General features: G+C 51.0%; 1 protein-coding gene and 1 pseudogene across 4 annotated transcripts in view; both read left to right on the plus strand.

The window, feature by feature from the left end:
* Positions 1-62: 62 nt before the first annotated feature.
* The window catches only part of USP20 (ubiquitin specific peptidase 20), a 44,500-nt gene continuing 22,022 nt past the window's right edge, over positions 63-22,540 (plus strand). For 3 of the 4 annotated variants that reach the window (XM_061433803.1, XM_061433805.1, XM_061433807.1), the window contains exons 1-8: positions 63-169; positions 9,917-10,031; positions 13,733-13,829; positions 18,709-18,762; positions 20,494-20,556; positions 20,834-20,965; positions 21,980-22,076; positions 22,348-22,417. In XM_061433803.1, the coding sequence (XP_061289787.1) occupies positions 13,749-13,829; positions 18,709-18,762; positions 20,494-20,556; positions 20,834-20,965; positions 21,980-22,076; positions 22,348-22,417 (497 nt within the window). In that variant the 5' untranslated portion in view covers positions 63-169; positions 9,917-10,031; positions 13,733-13,748. Of the gene's footprint in view, positions 170-8,963; positions 9,286-9,916; positions 10,032-13,732; positions 13,830-18,708; positions 18,763-20,493; positions 20,557-20,833; positions 20,966-21,979; positions 22,077-22,347; positions 22,418-22,540 lie in introns of those variants that run through there. The other variant, XM_061433804.1, reaches the window with a different exon arrangement.
* LOC133257639 (prefoldin subunit 2-like) lies at positions 10,066-13,724 on the plus strand (annotated as a pseudogene).

The following is a 22,540-nucleotide window of genomic DNA, read 5'->3' on the forward strand; positions in this document are numbered from 1 at the left end:
CACACGCCCATCTGACCACGCCCCCGTCCGTGGCGTCGGCCTCTCCCGATTGGGCAGCCCAGGGGGGAGGAGGCGGGGCGCGGCTGGCCGGGCCTCAAGACCCTGCGCCCGCGGCTCGGAGGGCGCGCTTGACTGACAGGCGGCGGTGGCGGCGCGGTTGCGACTGCAGGTGAGTTCCGGGCCGCCGCCGGCTGTTTCAGGGGGCCGGGTCTCTCCGAGCAGGGGCGACCCCAGTCCGGCTCCGGGCCGGCGGGAACCTGGCCCTGCCTGGTGCGCATAACGCCGTGGCCAGGTGAGCGGAGCCCGGGACCCCCCTCGGCCGCCACTGCCCTGACCCCTCCTCCGGCCGGCGCCCAGGGTATCTTCTCGGGCCCCGGGCGCCCCACTTCGGGCCCCTAGGCTCCGGAACAGGGGGCGCCGTCTCTTTCATTTCTGCCTGGGCCTGCCCCAGCGTTGAAAGCACGCTTGTGGCGTCTCGGACCGCTGACTTCTTTCCTCCGGTCTGGGCCCTGACGTGCACTTTTTTTTTCCTGTAGGGACAAAAGATAACCACTTCTTAGCCGTGATGAATTAAAGCCCCATCCCCGACTCCCCAGCTAACGATCGCTTCCAGCCACTTCTCCCGGAGGAGAATCGTGTCTGGTGTTTTGAACCCACTCGGGAGGGTTTGAGGGCAGAGGGTGCTTGCTGGCCGCTTCCCGGGACCTTCGGGGGCCTTGTTTTCGTCCTTTGTCACGAGGACTGTCGCTCTGGCCTCCGCCCCTTCTACCCGAGGATGCTCTGAGGATTAAGTTTATTTGAAAAACAGAAATCAACCGACGCTTAGGATATAACTAAAGGCATAAATAATGGCTTATGGGACATCTAGCAAGCCCTTATTAGTTTTCCTTTTTTCAATATGCTGTCTGTCCTTTCCTTAGCAAGAACTACCTCTTATTAAGCGCTTAACGTGGCAGGCACTGGACTCAGCATTATTTCATTAAACTCATCCAACAGTCCTAAGAAGTAGATTCAATTATTGTTTCTCATTTTGCCAAGGAAGACACCAGGGCTCAGAGAGGCAGTGTGTACCTCAGGGAACACAGCTGGAAGGGGGAGTAGAAATCAGTTACAGGCCTCCCTCGTGGCACCTTGCGCTCAGTACCTGGCACAGTAGAGTTGGTTTTCTGCAGGTTCCCTCCTCGTGAAGACCATCCAGAAGTCGGGCAGCATTTCTGGAATGCCTTACTGTTCTCTGGAACAATCTCCTCTGAGGTTGCCGTCGTCTTCCGTGTACTGAGACAGATAGTAGACTCGGGACTTGTTGGAACAGCCTTGTGGTTTTGATGAAAAGCCATAGTTTAAAAGTGTCCAGGTCTAACCCTCTGCAGTCTGGTTCAACCAAACCCAGATGCACATGGGGGTCACTGGGCCCCTCGTCTGTGATGGCTGCAGGAGACGCTCCTTGGGAACTGCCGCAGGAACCCAGGGAGTGGACGCCTGCAGCTCTCACGCTGTCAGAGTTGGCTCCAATGTTGCCCTCCCAGTATCCCTCCCACCAGTGGGTACTGGACAGCACTAAGGAGAGGGCTGCAAGGCCAAGGACATTTCTGCTGATATCCCAGGAAGGACCATCTGGTACAGATGTACTGTCCCTGCTGGGCAAGACCAGCGTGCCCACTGATAACCTCGGTCTGACTGAGTTGAGTTTAGCAGAAGTGATGCTGCAGAAGTGGCAGGGGTGAATCTGGTGGCCTGTGGCTGGGCTGAGGGGCTGCAGATCCTCTGAACTTTGCCGGGCCTTTTAGGGGGTGGGTTGAAACTGCTTCTCGGAGGGAGCCTGTGGGAAATCTGAGTTCTCTTCAGTTCAGAGAAATGCCATGTTTTTCATTTGGTTTGAAGGTTTGGTTCTTGAAGAAAGTGTCCAGGTTTGGCTTGAGTTTGGGTTCGCGCACTAGCTCCTGGAACCAGGTGAAATGTGGGCTTGTCTCAGTGAGCATTAATGTCTAGGTCGATTTAGGAAAATCATTTTGCAATCCAGCAAAATGATTGCAGCTCACAGCCTGGCCATAGTAAGTATTCATTGAGTGTGGGACAGACTTACTTATTCAGCAAATATTTACTGAGCTTTCAGTATACAGGGCACTGCTTTGGGTGCTTGAAATACGTCAGGGAGCAAAAGAGACTAAAGACCCTCTGAACTCATGGACTTTATGTTCAGATAACCTGATAACTATGTAAAGGTGTTAGAAGGTGATGCTATGGGTAAAAATAAGTAGAGCAAAGGGAGGGAATCAGGATCGAGAGAGAACTGACTTGCAGATTTAAATTGGTGTTCTGGTTTGTGGTTTGGTCGGTGACATGACAAAGCAGTGGACTGAACTGTAGGCCCTGGGTTCAAGGACCAGTTCTGCCAGCTTGCTGTGTGAGCCTGGACAGGAGCCTTTCCCCACCAGAGCCCCTGCTCTGCCATCCGCTGGTCGTGTGACTTCAGCGTAAACCTCTCTAATCCTCTCCTGCTTCGTGGTTTTAGGGGTCCTGGTCTGAGTTTCTGCTTTTACTTACTCCAGGGTTTGCAGCTTCTCAGTGACCTGGGCCAGTCACTGCCTCTAGCCTGTCAGCCCCCAGGGACTGCCAGCATGGAGCAGCCATAACCCCAATTAACGGACTCTTATGGCCCCTTGGACAGAGTGCAGTACCGGGCTTCAGGCCGTGCAAGGATGTTAACCTAAACTTAAGGAACTGAAATTGAGCAGAAAAAAGTGCTGTGTGGAGAATGACTCAGAAGAGTTGCTTGTGAGGAAGGCCAGGGGAAGCCACCCTTGGGGTTGGGCATTTGGGTCTGAGGACCTGAAGGTCATCATCCCCACTCCAAGCTGTTTGGCAGCTGGTAGAGCTGACAGTTCAGAGCACTGACTTTGGGTTAGGCAGTCCTGGGTTTGAATCCTGGCTCAGCTGTTCTGTAGCTGTGCGACCCCCAGCCAGTTGCTTCCCCTCTCTGAGCCTCAGCCTTCCCTCTTTTAGTGATGGAGGCGGAGATGGATTTTGCTCTCAATGTTGCCTGACCTCCAGGGTGATTGTGAGGATTTCGTGAGGTCTGTTAGTATCCGTTTCCAGTTCACAGGGCCATCCTGAATGGGGGCAAGCAGAACTTGGCAAGAAAGAAGGGCTGAGGGTCCTGCCTTGAGAGTTGGAAGGACAGTGGACTTGGCGTATTAAGTCTGGTTAAAGAGAGGAATTTGGGGGCAAGGGGATGGCTTGGAAATAGAGTGGGGAGCAGGCAGGAGCGGGAGGTAAAGGGGACATGTTTTGTGGGGTAGAGGGGAGCATGGAAAGGTGTGGGCACAGGTGTGTGGGGTGGCCAGTGTGGTGAGGATCAGGGCAGGGGGTGTCCTTGTGTTGGTGCCAGAGTTGGCAGCATCACCTTTAAATCCTGAGGAGCTGGGCTCGCAGCTGGCAGAAGGATGTAGCCAGAGCCTCCAGGAAGTTGATGAGTAATGGGCCCCTGAGGCCTGGTCTCAGTGGTGGTGCCCATATGTGCTGCCTCACTGCCTGCGCCCCTGTGCGGGGCTGAAGTGGGGGTGGCTTTCCCCATCACTCCATGAAGGCCCCGGGGAGGGGGGACTCACCCGCCCTTGTTCAGGACAAGAAGCCTCTTAGCCGTCTCATCCGGGGCCTGCAGTGGGCAGGCTCTCTGCCAGACCTGCCAGCCTGCCTCCTCTCCTCCTGCTTTCTCGTCGCAGAGAGGAGGTGGGTCTGGTGGGTCAGGAGGGAGAGGTGCCCTGGGTGTCTGTAGCGGAGGCGCAGCCCCTTGGCTGGCATCTCGAATACCAGCTATGGGGCGGTGACTCTTAACAGCACCACGGAGCTGCTGCTCTCAAGAAGGCCCATGCCCAAATCCAGGCCTCCCCGCAGTGGAGGTGTCTTTCCTTTTCAGTCTTTATTAAACACCTTCTGTGTCCTTTCCGTTTATTTTGCACAGAGGGAAGGATGGGAAGGCTACCCCACCTGGCTCACTTCCCGCTGTCCCACTCCCTTGCTCTGTGGTCTTGGGCAAGTGGCTTCCCATCTCAGAGCCTCCGTTCTTCCTCCATAAAATAAGAAACAGCTGTCCTCACCCGAGAGTATGTAGTGAAGCGCTGCCCATCACGCCTGGCTCAGAGTAGGCACTCGGTCCTGGAGCTCCTGTTGTTGAGCTGTTGTTCAGTCGCTCAGGTGTGTCCAACTCTTTGCGACCCCATGGACTGCAGCACGCCAGGCTTCCCTGTCCATCACCAACACCCAGAGCTTGCTCAAGCTCACATTCGTTGACGTGAGTTAAGGTTACCTTTTCCAAAAGACCCTTCTCTGCTCCCATCTTAAGTGAGATAAAAGGAATCTTTAAAAAGTTTCTATTTTGATCATGTAAGTGCCTGTTCAGTGTTTCAAATTTTTAAAATGCCAAATGTTTTCATGGTCACTTGCATGTAGTGATCTGGAAAATATTCAAAGAAAAATTGAAAGCCAGTGGTATTTAACCAGCCTCAAATTGTGCAACCATGATGTGTAATAAAGAATTTGAAACAAACAAACAAAAAAAGTTTCTATTTTGAAAAAAGTCAAACCCAGACAAGTAAAAAGAGTCATAAAATGAAATGCCATTTACCCTTTACCTATATCCACCAACTGTTAACATTTTTGCCCCATTTACTCTCTATGTATTTATATATTCTTCATCATCAGAATTATTCTTGCCAATCCATTTAAGAGTAAGTTGCAGATATCATGACCCTTTGCCCTTCAATATTTAGGAGGAATCATCTAAGAACAAGGATACATAACCAGAAAATGGTTTTCATCTTGAGAAGCTTTTTTTTTTTTTAACTACATCAGGGCTTAGTTGCAGAGCTCGGGTTAGTTGCTCAGAGGCATGGGGATCCAAGTTCCCTGACCAGGGATCAAACCCACATCCCCTGCATTGGAAGGCGGATTCTCAACCACTGGACCACCAGGGAAGTCCCCATCTTCAGAAGCTTTAATGTTGATCTAACACTGTGTCAGTTTCCCCGGGCTGCCATAACAGAGTACCACAGGCTGGATGACTTACACAACAGAAATTTATTTTCTCACGGTTCTGTAGGCTGGGGGTCCAAGCAAGAGGTCAGCAGGTTTGATTTCTTCTAAGACTTCCCCTTGACATACCGGTGGTGACTTTCTTGCTATGTCCTCACATGGTCCTTTCTTTTGGTGCCTCTTGGTGGATCCAAATCTCCTCCTCTTATAAGGACACCAGTCACATTGGATTAAGGTCCACCCTAAAGACCTCACTGAACTGAACTACTTTACTTTTGGGGGGATAGTTTGCTTATTTTTAATTGGAGGATAATTGCTTTACAATGTTGTGTTGGTTTCTGCCAACATTAATATGACTTAATTACCTTTTATATAAAATAAATAAATACATAATTTAAAACAAAACCAAAAACACAGCCAGTGACATACTTTACAGGCTTCCCAGGCAGCACAGTGGTAAAGAATCTACCTGCCATTGCAGGAGACCAGGGTTCGATCCCTGGATTGGGAAGATCCCCTGGAGGAGGAAATGGCAACCCACTCCAGTATTGCCTGGAGAATTCCATGGACAGAGGAGCCTGGCGGGCTACAGTCCATGGGGTCACAAAGAGTCGGACACGACTAAGTGACTGAGCGCCACAACAAACTTTATAGTACCGAGCATTTTTTGAACATTCTTCCTCTTTTTTAAAAAATTTATTAAAAAAAAAATTATTTATTTGGCTGTGCTGGGTCTTAGTTGCCACACACAGGATCTTTTGTTGCAGCATGTGGGATCTAGTTCCCTGACCAAGGATGAACCTGGGGCCCCGGCGTTGGAAGCTTGGAGTCTTAGCCACTGGACTAGTAGGGAGGTGCTTGCTGTTCAGATAAATACAAACTCTGAGCAAGTCCCTATGATCAGAAGTCGTTACGCTAAATCCTTGCTATGTGTTGTCCCACCTCATCTTCTCAGTCACCCTACCAGCCACCTGCTGTCTTTGTCCCCATTTTCCTGGATGAGGAAACTGAGGATTGGTGATTTTAGCTAAAGACACCAGCTTGTGAGTGACAAGATCGAGGAGCTGAACGCAGGTCTGGCTGTCCCCATTATTGCCCTCCGTGATCGTAGTCAACTCCAGGGGGGTTGACGCCTGCGGAGCAGCTGACTGCGGTAAGAACGGAAAGTGGCTCCCGTTAGCGATTATAATATCCTTCATGGCTGCACACAGGCACCCTGGTGTTGAAACAGGGAACTCTGTGTCCCATGAGGGCAGCGCCCATGCCTGGCTTGTTTCCCATCACCCAGGAAGGTGCCTGGTCAGCGTTGACTGGGGACCAAGATAAAGCAAAATGACAGCTTTTAGACGGCCGGGGTCATCAGAGTGTGATCCTTGCAGACTTGTGCACTTTAGATGTTTCAGGTCCTGCATAGAATACTAAGCATCTAGTTTTTGATACTACCACTCGACATTTCCCCATATATAAACTGGCTTTCTTAAATTGAAGTCTAGTTGATTTACAGTGTCATGTTAGTTTCAGGTGTACAGCGCAGTGCTTCAGTTATACATACATACGTGAATTTATGTTTTATTCAGATTCTTTTCCCCTATAGATTATTGCAAACTATTGAGTATAATTCCTTGCGTTATAGAGTAGGCCCTTGTTGGTTATCTCTTTATATATAGTAGTGTGTGTATATACTTATCCCAACCTCCTAATTTATTCCTCCCCCCCTTCCCCTTTGGTAACCATAGTTTGTTTTCCATATCTGTGAGTCTGTTTCTATAAACTGATTTTTAAACATTAACTTTAAAAAAATATTAGTAAGCCTTAAACTTTCTATGTTGCTCAGACACTGTTGGGAGGCCAATAAATTTATATAATGTTTCTGGAGGAAAACTTGTCGGTATATATCTAGTACTTTCAAAACAAATATTTTGACCCAGTAATTTTTCTTTTGATCAAAGATGTAGTCAAAGACTTATATTCTAAAATAATCCTCACTGCCATACACACACACACTCACACAGATATCCTGTGTCTACCAGTAGGAGAATGATTGAGTAAGGTATTGTAGAGCTTAGATTATATGTGGTGTGATATTATCCAGCCACTAGAAATGAAGCTGTTAAAAAAAATTAAGTGATGTGGGAAGCATATAAGTACACTCAGTCCTGCCTGGCTCTTTGCAACCCCATGGACCACACAGCCCATGGAATTCTCCAGGCCAGAATACTGGAGTGGGTAGCCGTTCCCTCCTCCAGGGGATCTTCCCACCTCAGGTCTCCTGCATTGCAGGCGGATTCTTTACCAGCTGAGCCACAAGGGAAGCCCAGCAATGAAGTTGTTGAAAAGAAATTTAGTGACATGGGAAACAGAATGTGAACCTCCAAAAGCTGTATACAAATTAAATCTGTTATGTTTTGGCTTATGTTCTTTAATATTTATTTATTTGGCTGCAGCATGTGGGGTCTAGTTCCCTGACCAGGAATTGAACCTTCTGCCTCCACAGCATGGAGTCTCAACCACTAGACCACTAGGGAAGTCCCAAGCGATTTTTGTTTCCTTCTTTTTTGTTCATCTGCATTTTCTACAATGTTTTACTTTATTTTCTTACTGTACTGGGTCTTCGTTGCTTTATTTGGCTTCCTCTCTAGTTGCGGTACAGGCTTCTCACTGCAGTGGCTTCTCTTCTCGCAGAGCATGGGTGTAGTTGCAGCACGCAGGCTCAGTAGTTGGGACACAAAGGCTTAGTTGCCCCTCGGCATGTGGAATCTTCCCAGGCCAGGGATCCAGCCTGTGTCCCCTGCCTTGGCAAACGGATTCTTAACCACTGGATCATCAGGAGAGTCCCTTCTACAAACTCTATGATGAATTTGTGTTGCTTTTGTAATACAGACCCTAATAGGTTACTTTTAAGTATCATCTTTAAAGTTTTGAAAATAAGAGGAACCTGTGTCTGGCATCCTTGGTACATGAGGTTCCCCTCTTAGGTCTGTGCTTGTTTCTCCCCAGACCCCTGAGAGCACCTTGGGGAGCAGAACCTCCTTCCCTGGAGATCTCCAGGCCCATAGAGAGTGAACAAGACACTTGGGGACCATTTCAGAGAAGGGCATCAGCCCCTGAGAGGTCCCGGAAGCCCCAACCCAGGAAGTGCCCCAGGCTGCTACCTGGCTGGCTTGAGAGCGCAGCTCTTCACCCCATGACTCATCCAGAAAAGGGTCTCCTCTTCACTCCTTTGTTTCTGCCTCGTTAATTTCCGTGCTGGATTAAAACGTTTCATCTCCTGCCTAGCCTGTAAATAGAAAAAGGCTGTTTGGTTTGGTTTTAATAAAATTAATGTACGTGATAAAGATCAGCGTGGCCCGCAAAGCCTAAAATATTTCCTACCTGGGCCTTTGTAGAAAAAGTGTGCTGACCCCTGACTTAGAGCAAGGCTGTGCGCTGGATAGACCAGTCAGGTCCCCGCCCACTGTTTACTAGCCCAGAATTGATCTTGGCCAGGTTCCTGGCTCCTTAAACTCCAGTTCTGTTTCTTCATCCATGAAGCAGGGGCAGCGACAGTACACAGGTTTGTTTGCCACAGGGCTTTTTTTTTTTTTTTCTTCTGCTTCTTCTATCTGAAGTTGCAAGAACCTGAGTCGTCGGATGGCACCTGTGACTCAGGAGTGGGCCTGTCGACCGTCGTCCTTGTCCGGGGCAGTGTTCCTAGCATGGAGTCTGCCGCTCATGACCTGGCTTCACCATCTAGCCCAAGAGATGGAGCGCATACCAAAGACACTGAAAAGCCCACATACTGCAGCTTAAAATAGTGTGAAGCTGGCAGCCACCCAGCACACTTGACCTCAGTGGAAACGAAAAAACTAAAAGTCTGACTTCAAGTGAGGAGGCTTGGAATTCAGAACCTTGAGCCCCATCATTGTCACGTGACCGTTTTAAATGGCAGCTTCTAACCGCCTCTCCCTCTTTGAACTGCCCGCGCCTAGAAGACGTGGCCCACCACGGGGGGCCAGTGTTGACGCGCAGACGCACACTGTTGTGTCGGTAGCCTAGGCTTGCTCCCGACCCAGGAGTCAGGGGTCCTGAGCAGCGGGAAGTTCTTGGGAGGCTGGAAGGCTGATCTGAGGGTCTCAGATCAAAAGGATGATCTGAGTGCTTCCACGATCTGAGGCACTCGTGGAAAGGGTGGATCCTCTGGTCCAGCGGGGAGCAGTTGTCGGAGCGGCCCCCCGTGGCCCTCTGCTGCCGAACCATCTCTCGGAGATCACAAAGGTAATGCCCAGCAGTGACTAGTGAGGGGTCTGACACCCCCCCGGAGGGGAGGGCTGACCCTGTTTGCCAGCTCCACCCAAGCCTTCTTCAGCCGTCCCAGCAGTGGTGTGTTTTCATTGTCCCTGGAGACATACTGGAGAGTATGTCTAGCCTGTGGATGCCCCAAATGTCCAAAAATTCACTCCCTGCACCCCCTCCCTCAGGAGGAATTGTGGGCTGTTTATAGCTTCTGCTTGGTGTTGAGAGTGTTTCTTTTTCAAGGTTTATGTATGTATTTTATTTCGATGTTGGCCGTGCTGGGTCTTCGCTGCTGCGAGCACGCCTTCTCCAGTTGCAGCCGGCGGGGGCCACCCTCCGTTGCAGTGTGTGGGCTTCCCTTGCTGCAGAGTACAGGCTCTAGGTGCGCGGGCTTCAGTAGGTGCCGCTCCTGGGCTCTTCAGCACAGGCTCAGCAGTTGTGGCTCAAGGACTTAGTTGTTCCAAGGCACGTGGGGATCTTCCCAGACCAGAGGTCAACCTGGTGTCCCTTGCATCACAAGGCTGACTCCTAACTACTGGACCCCCAGGGAAGCCTTGAGAGTGATTTTTAAGGTTAACAGAACGACATGAAGTGTGCTGGTTTGTCTTCCCAGGTTCCCCAGCAGAAGCCTGTGCTCACCCCAGCCCAGCGCATCAACTCACCACCGTTGGCCGGGACCGAAGAATGCGGAGGGTGACTGCCTCCGGGGGCTGTCGCTTTGCACAGAGGTAGGCCTTCAGCCTCTCCCACTCAGGTGTCGCCCTTACACACGGACCAAGAAGGAAGTATAGATTTTTCTTTTTAGGTGAAATGATAGAATCTTGGTTGTGTGGGGTTTTTTTTTTTTTTTTTTCTTTTTTGAGTCTCATAGAAAGATGTATGCGGATGAAATGATGTGATATCTGGGATTTGCTGCACAAAGGAGGAAGTGGCAGGTTGAGATTCAGCAAGGTTGGCCATGGATTAATTGTGAAGCCAGGTAATGAGTGCTTGGGGGTGGGTTACACACTTCTCTCTCCTTCTGCCTATGTTTGCATTTTCTGTACGTTCCAAAGAGCGGGCCAAGAGTCTGACCCACTTGGGTTTTGGCCCCAGTCCTGGAGCTCCCGTCTGCAAGACCTGGGACTAGAGGTGTCCTGTTTAGTCATCTATAAAACGGGGAAAGCCCCGCCTCTGAGATGGCCGGGGAAGCTTTCAGGGGAAGAATGCGTGGAAAACACTAAGTTTGGCCCCTCGTCAGCACCAGTCACTCCTGTCTGGCGTGGAGTCTGGGCCACTTCACCGTGGGCAGATCTTTTGGGGTGGGGTGGGGCTTGCAGGAGGGCGCTTGGGGGGTCCACCTCCCTCTGGTGGTTGCACAACCTCTGCCTTTGATTAAAGCACCGTTGGCTTCTCCTGCATCTTTGATTGGGCCCTTTTTCTTGGTAACAGTTTGGAGCTAGAGTCAAAAGCCAGGTTCCTGGGTACAATTTCTGCTAAAATATTGGGTGGCGGCAGCATTTACTTATTTATTTTTAAACGTTTTCTTTCGAGATAATTATAGACTCAGAGTAAGTTGCCAAAAACTGTGCTGGGAGGTTCCCTTCCCCACGGTCCCCAGTGGTACCGCATCTCTGGTGTATCCGTAGTACAGCGTCATGACCAGCAGAGAGACCGGTACACCAGGGAGCTCATTCAGACTTCACCAGTTTTACTCGCACTCGTGTGTGTGTGTGTGTGCACGTGTGTGTGTTCAGTTCCAGGCAGTTTTCGCTGGTGGCTCAGACGGCAAAGGCATCTGCCTGCAGTGCAGGAGACTTGGGTTTGATCCGTGGGTCGGAAAGATCCCCTGGAGAGGGGAATGGCAACCCACTCCATATTCTTGCCTGGAGAATCCCATGGACAGAGGAGCCTGGAGGGCTGTATTCCGTGGGGTTGCAAAGAGTCAGACACAACTGAGCAACTAATACGTACAAATGCATACAGGTCCATGTCACCACCACCACAGTCAAATACAGAGCTGCCGGCACACCAAGGAGTTCCCTCCAAGGAAGCATCTGCTTTTCAAACTGAAATAGCTTTTTTCCCCTTCTGGTTTAAAAAAGAGAAGAATTAGTTAGCAGGCAGTGAAGATGGCGGAGAATGGCGGTCTCGCTGGTGAGAGCAGTGGGAGCGGCACGGGGCAGGGGTGTCCACAGAGCAGGTAATCGCTGGCTTCAACCGTCTTGGGCAGGATCAGCGGGTCCTGGCGTCCAAGGCCGCTGAGCTGGCGATGGAGTTGGATGAGCACAGCGCAGTGACTGATACTCTGAAGGAGGTAGCGATGGAGTTGGATGAGCACAGCGCAGTGACTGATACTCTGAAGGTGGCGATGGAGTTGGATGAGCACAGCGCAGTGACTGATACTCTGAAGGAGGTGGCGATGGAGTTGAATGAGCACAGTGCAGTGACTGATACTCTGAAGGAGGTAGCGATGGAGTTGGATGAGCACAGCGCAGTGACTGATACTCTGAAGGAGGTAGCGATGGAGTTGGGTGAGCACAGCGCAGTGACTGATACTCTGAAGGAGGTAGCGATGGAGTTGGATGAGCACAGTGCAGTGACTGATACTCTGAAGGAGGTAGCGATGGAGTTGGATGAGCACAGCGCAGTGACTGATACTCTGAAGGAGGCAGATGAAACCCGCAAGTGCTGCCTCATGCTTGGAGGGGTGCTGGGGGAGCGGACCGTCCAAGAGGCGCTGCCTGCCTTGGGGAACTACAAGGAGCAGATACAGAAGATCACGGAGACGCTGACACAACAGCTTCAGGCAAAGGGAAAAGAACTAAATGAATTCTGGGAAAAGCACAACCTTCGTCTCCTGGGGGAAGGCAAGAAGCCAGCAGCCAAGGAAAACTCAGAAGGCGCTGGGGCTAAGGCCAGCTCAGCCGGCGTGTTGGTCTCCTAGGAACCAAAGTCTTTGCATTGTTTTCTACCCTGATTCCCACTTCGAATTTCTCTTTATTGTTATTATTATTTTCTCTGCCATTGTAATATTTTTCTGTTAATTAAATGTTTTGGTCAGGAAAAAAAAAAGAGAATTATGCACAGAAGAGCGTCAGGATGGAAGTTTGCCACAATATCATCAGCAGTTTATTTTACTTTATTGTTACTGTCGTTTAGTTGCTAAGTCATGTCCGACTCTTTCGTGACCCCATGGACTGTAACCCTCCCAGGCTCCTCTGTCCATGGGATTTCCCAGGCAAGAATACTGGAGTGGGTTGCCATTTCCTCCTCCAGGGGATCTTCCTGACCCAGGGATGAAACTCGTATCTCCTGCATTGGCAGGCAGATTCTTTACCACTGAGTCACCAGAAACTGAAGTGAAGTTGCCCAGTCGTGTCTGACTCTTTGTGACCCAGTGGACTGTAGCCTCCCAGGCTCCTCTGTCCAGGGGATTTTCCAGGCAAGAGTACTGGAGTGGGTTGCCATTTCCTTCTCCAGGGGATCTTCCCGACCCAGGGATCGAACTCAGGTCTTCTGCATTGCAGGCAGACGCTTTACCGTCTGAGCCTCCAGGGAAGCCCTCTATTTTGCTCTTATACCTCGTACTTTAAAAAGTATATCGTCTGAGTTTTGTTTTTATAATTGTAAAAAAAAAAAAAACAAAAGCAACAACCACACAGCTCTTATGAAATCTGTCACCCAGTTACACCACCGTTGGTGCTTCAGCGAACATCTTCAGACCCCTTCCTAGCTTGGTTTGCCCGCCCTTCTCTGTGACTTTCTCATTCTCAAATAACATTATCTGGAGGAGCTGCTGCTCTGACTTCCTCCTCTAGTATCTTGGAGTTTAAAGATTCTTCTGTAAGTGGGGTTTCTCACAGGAAGTGAGATAAGTGGCCTTTGGGTCACCTGGCCTCTCTGAAGCTCTTGAGAAGAGGGAGCTTGCTTGCTCAGAGAAGAGCGCAGTCCCCTTCTGGTTTTGCCTTTCTCCTTGGTTTTCAGCCCTGGCCTCTCCACCCTGCCCGCTGCTGCCCCCTAGTGTAGAGTGGTCTCCAGGTCAGGGAGCTGGTGTCTCTCAACAGGACTGCAGTTTTAGATTCCCTAACAGGCAGCTCCCCAAATGCAGGAAGCACCCTTGTGTCTTCCCTATCAACAGTTCTCATCATCACACCCAGCGCTTGAATTCTAATCATCTCCCTGCACTTGCTGTCCCTGGGCCAGGCATTTCGCTGATATTTCCTCAGTGAATCTTCTGAGCAACCCTTCCGGAAGGTGTTATCTCCTTCTCCAATCGTCAGGCGAAGAGGGTGAGGCTCAGAGCAGTTAAGTAGCTTCTCTGGGTCACCAGCAAGTACGTGACAGATCTGGGGCTCGAGACCCAAGTATGCACTTAACCCCTCAGCCTCTCCTGCCTCCAGCCGGCAGGGGCTGCCATTAACCCAGGATCCCTTGTGTTTCCTTATAGGTGAGCCCGGGCCAGCATGGGGGACTCCAGGGATCTTTGTCCTCATCTTGATTCGATAGGGGAGGTGACCAAAGAGGACTTGCTGCTCAAATCCAAGGTAAAGGGTCAAACTTTCCGGGACTGAGGCCCACACCCAGGGCACCCCCCGCCTCCACCACATTCCTGGGATACAGACATTTCTGAAGCCACGGAAGCACTGGCTCCCAGCAGTCTCAGCTTGGCCTTTTATGTAAATGGAAAAGCTGGCGTCTGTTCAGGAGGCCTTCCGGGGCTGCGTCCTAACAGCCATTAATTACCACGTAGACCATCCTTTTGGGAGCGCTGATGCCCATTAGTGGCTGGAGCAGGTGCAAGGCGGAGAGTCAGGCTCCGAGAGTCCACGGGCTTTTTGCACACTTGACCTGAGGAGGGCTCAGGGAGGTTCAAAGAGAAGAGGTGGGCCTCTGTTTTTTTTTTTTTTTGTCTATACTGTGGCTTGCAGGGTCTTCGTTCCCTGACCAGGGATCCAACCCGTGCCCCCTGCAGTGGAAGCTTGGAGTCCTGACCGTGGGACCCCCAGGGGACTCCCAAAGGTGGGCCACACTGAGTAGGGAGGATGTGCTGTTTGTCTGTTTGTTAGATTAAAAACAATTTAAGTAGGTAACGCTTTCACATGGTTCAAAACTGAAATGATGTAAGAAGAAAAATGTCAGGGAGTCCCCCTCCCACCCGTCCTGTGCTCACCCTCTCCATCCCACCCTCCAGACAGCCACGAACGTTGGATTCTTTTGTATCTTTTCAGAGTTTGCTTATGGGAATACTTATTTTTCATTTCCCCTCTATTACATAGAAAGCAGTGTACTGTAGCTGTTTTGGTAACGTGCTCTGTTCGCCTGGCAGAGTATCTTGGAGCTCTGTGGTCTCAGCACATGGGTCTCGTGGTCTGTCTTAAAGCTGCATCATAGTTCACTGTGTAGACTCCGCAGCCGATCCTCTGTGGGTGGACATCTGGGCGCTTTGCAGCATTCTGTCTGTACAGTGTCCTCGTGTTCAGGGGCAGGGCCGTGTGGAGGGGCCATTCCCAGGGGTGGGGTTGGGTCAGACTCCTAGACAGATTCCTGTGTCTTCTTTCCCGGCACCTAATGCTGGTCATTCAGCCTCCCTGCACCAGCAGGTGCTGGGTGGCTTCTGGCCTGAGCTGGCTCAGTCTCAGGTGTGATTCTTCAAAGTTCCTGTGGCTTCTTTTGAAGTCGTCTTGTTTGCTGCTACTGAACCAGGTTCATCTGCTGATTCATAGCAAGCCAAACGCTGAGACACCAAGGTTTGCAGCAAAGAAAGGGTTGATTCACAAGTGAAAAAACAGGAGAACAAGCCTCAGATCAGCCTCCCAGAAGGCGAGGGTCTTGGAATATTTATGGGATGAAGAAGCAGGATGGTCTTAGGCATGGGGAGAGATGAGGTCATCAGTGTTCTGCACAAGTGTGTCTGAGTTACGTGCTTCTTCCTAGGATACGTGTTCAAAAATGGAGGTGCTTAGCATGATCTGAGGCTGAAGTTTTGGGCCCTTTGACATCAAAATGTCATTTATCAGACACTTACACACACCCAGTTTTAGGGTCAGTGGTCCCAAACAGTCTTAGCCGGCTCGAACTGGACAAGACTCCAAGTTTCTGAAAAAACAGCTTAGACCCCTATTACTATAGCAATGCATACATCAGAGCTGTTATCTGTAGGGGTGATTAAGGAGTCTTGTGATGTATAGGCTAGGGGTTTTTTACCCAGCTGTTCCCTTAGTTGCTGTTGTGTAAGACAAGTTCCATTTCTGTTCATCACCAGTTTCTAACCCTGTAGAGGATGGTTTCAGTGTGGTCAGGAGGAAGAGCAGAGCAAGGCTGTGGTGCATTTGCCCCATCTAACACTGGTCTCTTCCTGCGTCTGCACAAAGGAATAAGTGAAACAAACTGAGAGTTTCTTGGGAAATCTGAGAGCAGGGAGGAGACAAACAAGGTGGGAAGAGGGAGGCAGAACTTGGGAAGATCGGGCTGGGACATGGCAGCCTTTTGGAAATCTACAAAATGAAACCAACGTGGTTTTAAAATACCCAGAAGGCGCAAGGACTGAGCCGGGTAGCTCACAATGGAGGCAATGCAAGTGGCTGAGAAACTCTTGAAAAAAGGTGCTTGATTTCCCTGGTGGTCAAGGATTTGGCCAGGAAACCAACATGGCACCGTTTCAGATGCGCACGGCACAAACTGCTGTCACTCAGGGATAGGGAGGAGGGACGTGGACCCGACGTTTGCAGTCAAGTTACCGTGACTGCAGGGGTTCAGTTCCCGTGCTCGGAATGTGTCTAGGAGCAGTGTGTGTACCAGTTACAAGATACAAATACAGCAGTGTTTACTGAGCATTCTTTGTAAAAGGAAAACACTGGTGGTCAAACGCATATCTACCAGGAAGGGAATGAGTGAAACAGTTGTGGCGTCTGTACCCGCAGTGTGGGCCCCTGTGTACTTATCGCAAAGAATGAGATGGGGATCTCTGTGTACAGACACAGAAGGGTGGCCCTAAGTAGGTGACAGAAGCCTGTTACTGAGAAGTGTGTACAGTGTGATCTCATTTTTACTAGCCCAGGGTATGGAGGGAAATACTTCAAGTTATTACAGCATGTATGTATTATACATAATACACTACGTATTATGTACAGCATATATGTAATATATGATACATTATGTACAGCATACATATATACAATATATGACACATATACAGCATATATGTTTTATATATAATATATGACACACATATAGCATGTATTATATATAATATACTACATATTATATACAGTGTATATGTGTTGTATGTAATATGCTACATATTATATACAGCGTATGCGTCATTTAAGTTGTTGAAGTAAGCACATAATACTTTTATCATTCATATGACTGAAATGAAAAAACAAATTTGGGAAGATGGGAGTGAACTGTGAAATCAGAAAGTCACAAAAGAGATGACAAATTTGGAAAGGTCAGGAGTAGCAACTTTGAGTCTATCGAGCAGACTGGTCTCCTGCCCCCTTAGCATCCTTGGCAAGAGACCCTAAGACACAGACTGCAAACCTCAGCCCCACTGATGGGATGAGCTGCGCCTTCTCAACCTTGCTGAGAGAGCCATGTTCAGGATTTTTACAAACACAGCCAGAATCTGGGCTTAGTGGAAAGAAGTTCCCATGGAGGCCTAAGGGTCGATGTGGCCACCCTTGGAAGGAGACTAGACCTTTCCCGTAAGTCTGATGACCCTGACTCCTCAGCTGATAGTGCTTCTGACAGTAGGGTCATGACCTCTCCAAACCTCCATTTCTCATCTGTAAGAAGGGGGTCTTGGGACCTATTGCAGAGACTGTGATAAGGATTACATGAGCAAGGTCCAAAGAACTTAGCTGGATACCTGGCTCATTATGATCCCTCACCAGGGATCAGCTCTGTAACTGCTGCAGAGACCAGTGCTTAGAATTCATCTCACAACTGGCAGAGACACACTGGGTATTGTGGAAGCTCAGCTGGAAACTGCTGTTCTAGAGAGGCACAGACAAAATTACTTAGGACAGTTTAAATTATAATGAAAAGACCTTGAAATATAGTGAGTTAAATGAGATAGGAGTTTGCTTTTCTCATTGAGCAGTCCAGATGTAGGTAGCTCTGATAGAGTAGATCTGTCATTCTCAACACATGCCTTTCACCTCCAGGTCCAAAGTCGTTACTTGAGTTCCTGCCATCACATCTGCATTCCAGCCAATGGAAACAGGAGAGAGACCAAGGGTTGTGCAAAACTCAGAAGTGGCACATGTCACTTTTACTGTTACGCTATTGACTAGAACCAAGTCCCATGATCACAGTGGGGGCTAGGACACATAGTCTGTAGCTCACTGACCATGTGCTCAGCCAAAATACGTAGATTCTTTTATTAAAGCAGGGAAGAGAGATATCAGTGGACCAGAAGCAAGCTCTGTCATCCTGATCAACAGATACCTGGGTGTTTCTGTGGTCAACAAATATACTGATCTGGTTTGTACCATACTCTGTGAAGTCGCAGGGGTAGGCAAAACAGACCATCCCTCCTTCATGGAGCCCATAGTGTAGCCGGGCAGAAAGGCTTAAATAAATGAGTGTCATAAAGGAACTGGCAGTCCGGAGTTGATGATAAGAACGTGCAAGAGAGAAAGAGGCTGATATTCCCTGGTTTACGCAGAGAACCAATAAAGCTCTTGACACAGGGCTTGTATTGCTCATGAAGGCACAGGGCACCCTCTCAAGGGGCTGAAGGCACAGGGCGCCTTCTCGGGGGAGTCTTGGAAACCCGGGCAGGAGAGTAAGCGCGACGGGTTTCTGCGCTCCAGCAAATTAGCCGGAGAGAGAGAGAGAGAGAAAGAAAGAAAGACACAGGGACCCAAGCTCTGATGGAGCAGAGTGCTTTAATGGTCTTTCTGTGAGTATATATAGGCTATGGTACAAGAAATTTCTTTCGACAATGATAAAGATCAGAAAACCAAAAGTACAACAACTGTTACCAAGGTAACAAGGGATAATAATGGTCACAAGGTCAGGAGACAATCCATATCCAAGAAAGAGGATCGAGACTGGGCAGTTTTGTCTTAAGGAGAATGTTTACTGAAGGAGATTCAAGCCTGTCTCATCGTATGACCTCAGTCCTGAGAGCTGCGTGCAGTTCTACTCGCTTCTGGCAGAAGCTGATAAGCAACAGAGGATTTATGAGAAACAGCACGTAGGAATCCTCCTGTTAAACATTCCCTGATAAGCTTTAAGTGATTGTATTGAAAATGTTTTTTCAGGCACATGAAAAAACAAAATTTGAACAGTAAAGCTTAAAGTGGCCCCGTGGGCTGGAATCTCTGTGAGGCAAAGCCTCTGGGCTGAGTCTGATGGCTCATGTCCTGTGGCCACTCACACCCTCCTCTTGGTCTCTTTCCCCGCCTCACACAGAGCACCTGTCAGTCATGCGGGGTTTCTGGACCCAACCTGTGGGCCTGTCTCCAGGTAAGTTTCCTGCAGCTGTTGGGGCCTGGAGCTGGGTCCAGACTCTGGGCTGGGAATACCTGTCCTCTGTGGGCGTGGCCTGAAACCTTGGGCAGGGACACAGGGCATGGATGTCTCGGGTGTGGTGCCCAAGCCAAGAGGGCCCCAGAGTGTGTGAGCCCCTGGGCTGCCTGCCCTTCCAACCATTAAAGATGAAGAGGGAAAAGCTCTGGACTGAATGAGCCCATCGACATGAAGGGGAAATTTCTGTTCAGCACGTGCATATGAGACGATGTAGCATCTTGGCTGTGAACCCTGGCACTTGTTAGTGGCAGTCAGTTCCTGGGCTGGGGCTTCCCAGGTGATTCAGTGGTACAGAATCCACCTGCAGTGCAGGAGACGCTGGAGACAAGAGTTTGATCCCTGGGTCGGGAAGATCCCCTGGAGGAGGAAATGGCTACCCACTCCAGTATTCTTACCTGGAGAATCCCATGGACAGAGGAGCCTGGTCGGCTACAGTCCATGGGGTTGCAAAGAGTCAGACGTGACTGAGTGACTGAGCGTTCACCCACCCAGCCACACACACATACACACACACACCCCTGGGCCAGTTTGGGTCTTCGTTTTGCCATCTATAAAGCAGAGGCCACAATACTGATGACTGCCCCCGCCTTGTGGACCACCCGCCTTAGGGTAGAATTTGGCGAGATGGTGCCTGTGATGGCCTTAACATGGTTCGTGGCCCTTAGACAGTGTCCAGTAAAATCTGGTTGTGATTATTATGCTCACGCAAAAGAGTAACAGTCAATGTGTGAACAAGTGACAATTTTCTCTGGGGGAGCAGAATTACAGATAATTCATTTTTCTTTATAACTTTGTAGTGTTTTCCAACTTTGCCACAAGTATATATCACACTATATAATCTTCCTAAAAATTTCTTTGAAAACAAATACAAGGAGAGACAAAAAAAGGCAGCAAATGGGCACAAAGATCACAGTTCAAGTCTCTTAGCAGAAGGCACAGGAGCCTCCGTAGGGCTCTGGCCTCGTCCTTTGGGGCCTGTCGCTGCAGGACATGGTCTGGGGCCCCGGGGACGGCAGGAAGTGGGGGTCATGGCCCTGCCTCCTGGGAGCCCACAGACGCCCCCCTAGAGACCGAGACGGAACCCGACGCAGAAAGTGACGCTGCCCCTCACCAGCTGGTGCATGGCTGACCGCTGCTCAGGGTGCACCAGCGCTCTCCTGCAGTGAAGCCGTCTGACAGCCAGGGCTGGGTGGAGACCACAAGCTGCGCCGTGGGAGCTGGGCGGATTTGGGGGAGGAGAGTGCAAGGCCAAAGGCAGGTCACCACGGGGCACGGGGTCAGCACAGGGCCCCCGGCTGCCTCTGCCCGTTCAGCGTCCCTGTCAGAAAACGGCCATGAGGCCCAGGCTCCCCCCGCCCCCACCAAAAGTGTGGCCCTGCCAACTGGCCCATCAGGAAGTGGGGTTTTGGTGGAAAAGGGGTGAGTGGAGGGAGGAGCGGGTCAGGGCGCCCAGCAGCCAGGCCTCAGCCCAGGGCCCACCGCCCGTCTCGCTCAGAGGCAGGGCGGCTGTGTGGCAGCCAGCCGTGCCCAGCGCACACCTCGGGTGTGCAAACCGGCAGCCGGGCCTTGGTCCCTGGGGTCCCGAGGTGGCAGTGGGGACACCCCCTCACGGCATGGCCCTGTCTGTCCTCTCGGCCCCCCGCCCGCTCCCCTTCCATCTCTCCCCAGGTCTCCTGCTCCTACGTTGGCTGCGGAGAATCCTTCGCTGACCACAGCACGCTGCACGCACAGGTGAGCGTGGGCCCTGAGGTCAGACCCCAGCTCCAGCTGCCCCCTGGCTCCACCCACCTCTCTGGGCCTCGGGGGTTGTGTGTGTAAAATGGGAACAGTCACGGCAAAGAAGGAAGAGAGAAGGCAGCCGCAGCCCTTGGCAAGCCTGGCTGAGGTGGGGGGAGCAGAATCTGAGATTCCTGAAAATCTGAGATATTCCCGAGCCCGTGTAGCTGAGGCAGGCCCGCGGCACCCGGTAGGCCAGTGTGTTCTCCTTCCTCTGCACCCTGCCCTCTAGGCGAAAAAGCACAACCTGACGGTGAACCTGACCACGTTCCGGGTGTGGTGCTACGCCTGTGAGAAGGAAGTGTTCCTGGAGCCGCGCCTGGCGGCCCACCCGCCTGGCCCTGCGCCCAAGTTCTCAGAGCAGGTGAGGGGGCGCAGGGGCCAGCCGGCGGTGAAACAAGGGCGAGGGCAGGGCAGCGGGTCCCCGATGGTGTCTGTTCCCACTCCCGAGTTTCCAGGTGGCTCTGAAGAGCTCAAGTCAGCTAATGCCCGCTGAGCCCCAGCCCTGTCCAGGGCGGTGTGAGGGCTCAGGATGCAGAGGTGACTGGGGGCGGGTAGGCCTTGGGGGTGCCCTGGGCCAAGGCCGGCACGGGAAACACCCAGACACCCTCCCCCCAGGCAGTGCACCAGGCCAGGAGCCATTCAGGCCCTTCGAGGAGGCGGGTGGGAGAGCCCAGCGTGGAGCTGACCCTCAGGGAGGGCTCATTAAATCAGCATCTGAGCCTCCGGAGAGGCCTGACGTGTCTGGGTACAGTGCTGTCTTTCCTCCATGTTGACAATGATGGTCACATAATAGGTGCTCAATAAATGTGTATGGACTATGTTTGTGGACTTAAATGATCAATATATATGAGTTGTTTTGTTTTTGTTTTTGTTTTTTTTTAACAAAAAAGTCTATAAAAAAGTATATACAAGTCCTGTTTTGGATGTGTGTGTGTGTATTAACAGTTTAAATGCAACAGAGATATAATAATCAACAGTGTTTGTCTCAGAAAAGTTGGGCTGCCTGTTGTTTTTTCTTTGTTTCTATTTTTTTCTCAAATTTGTTATAAATAAAATATTATTACTCATTACTGTAAGTAAAGCACAAGCCAGAGAGTTCTTAGGGCAAAGCCACCAGTTCAGTTCAGTCGCTCAGTCGTGTCTGACTCTTGGCGACTGCAGCACGCCAGGCCTCCCGGTCGGTCCATGACCATCTCCCGGAGTTGCTCAAACTCATGCCCTCTCTTAACCACCATGTCCCCTGCTCAGGTGGGCTGACTGAGTGGCTAGGGGTCTGGGCTTCTCCCCCGAGACCCCAGCGCAGGGCCCGTGCCCAGCCCCTCTCCCCCCTCACCTACTAGTCTTCCTGACTTCTCACCCTGGTTCTTGGACGCAGGACTCTCCGCCACCCTCCCACCCTCTGAAAGCCGTCCCCATCGCTGTGGCGGACGAAGGAGAGTCCGAGTCGGAGGATGACGACCTGAAGCCACGAGGTAACAGCCCCGCGAGCTGTGCCGCCTGGACAGGTGGGGCGGCGTAGGGCGGTCTCTGTGACATGAGGGCTTCCCTGGAGTGCAGCCCTGGGGCCCGGCAGCCCTCAGCCACGCCTCAGCCCTGTGCCCCTGGGCAGGCCGGCTTCTTTCAACCCGGGTCGCTGCCCTTGCTGACTCGGCAGGTTTCCCGGGCAGGTCCTCGGGGGCTCGGGAGCCACGGCTCCTCTCCGAGTGCTCATGGTCCCCTCCCTCTGTGTGTGCTGGTCCCCAGGCCTCACGGGCATGAAGAACCTCGGCAACTCCTGCTACATGAATGCGGCCTTGCAGGCTCTGTCCAACTGGTAGGTTTCGCCTCATCTGGGATTTGGGGGGCCCTGGGAATAGCAGCTGCCGCCCCCAAGTTGGGGCGTGTGTGTTGCTCATAGAAGCCTGGATGTGGGTACACATCAAAACGCCCCAAACCA

Source organism: Bos javanicus, chromosome 11, assembly GCF_032452875.1.
Source record: "Bos javanicus breed banteng chromosome 11, ARS-OSU_banteng_1.0, whole genome shotgun sequence".
NCBI classification, from domain to species: domain Eukaryota; kingdom Metazoa; phylum Chordata; class Mammalia; order Artiodactyla; family Bovidae; genus Bos; species Bos javanicus.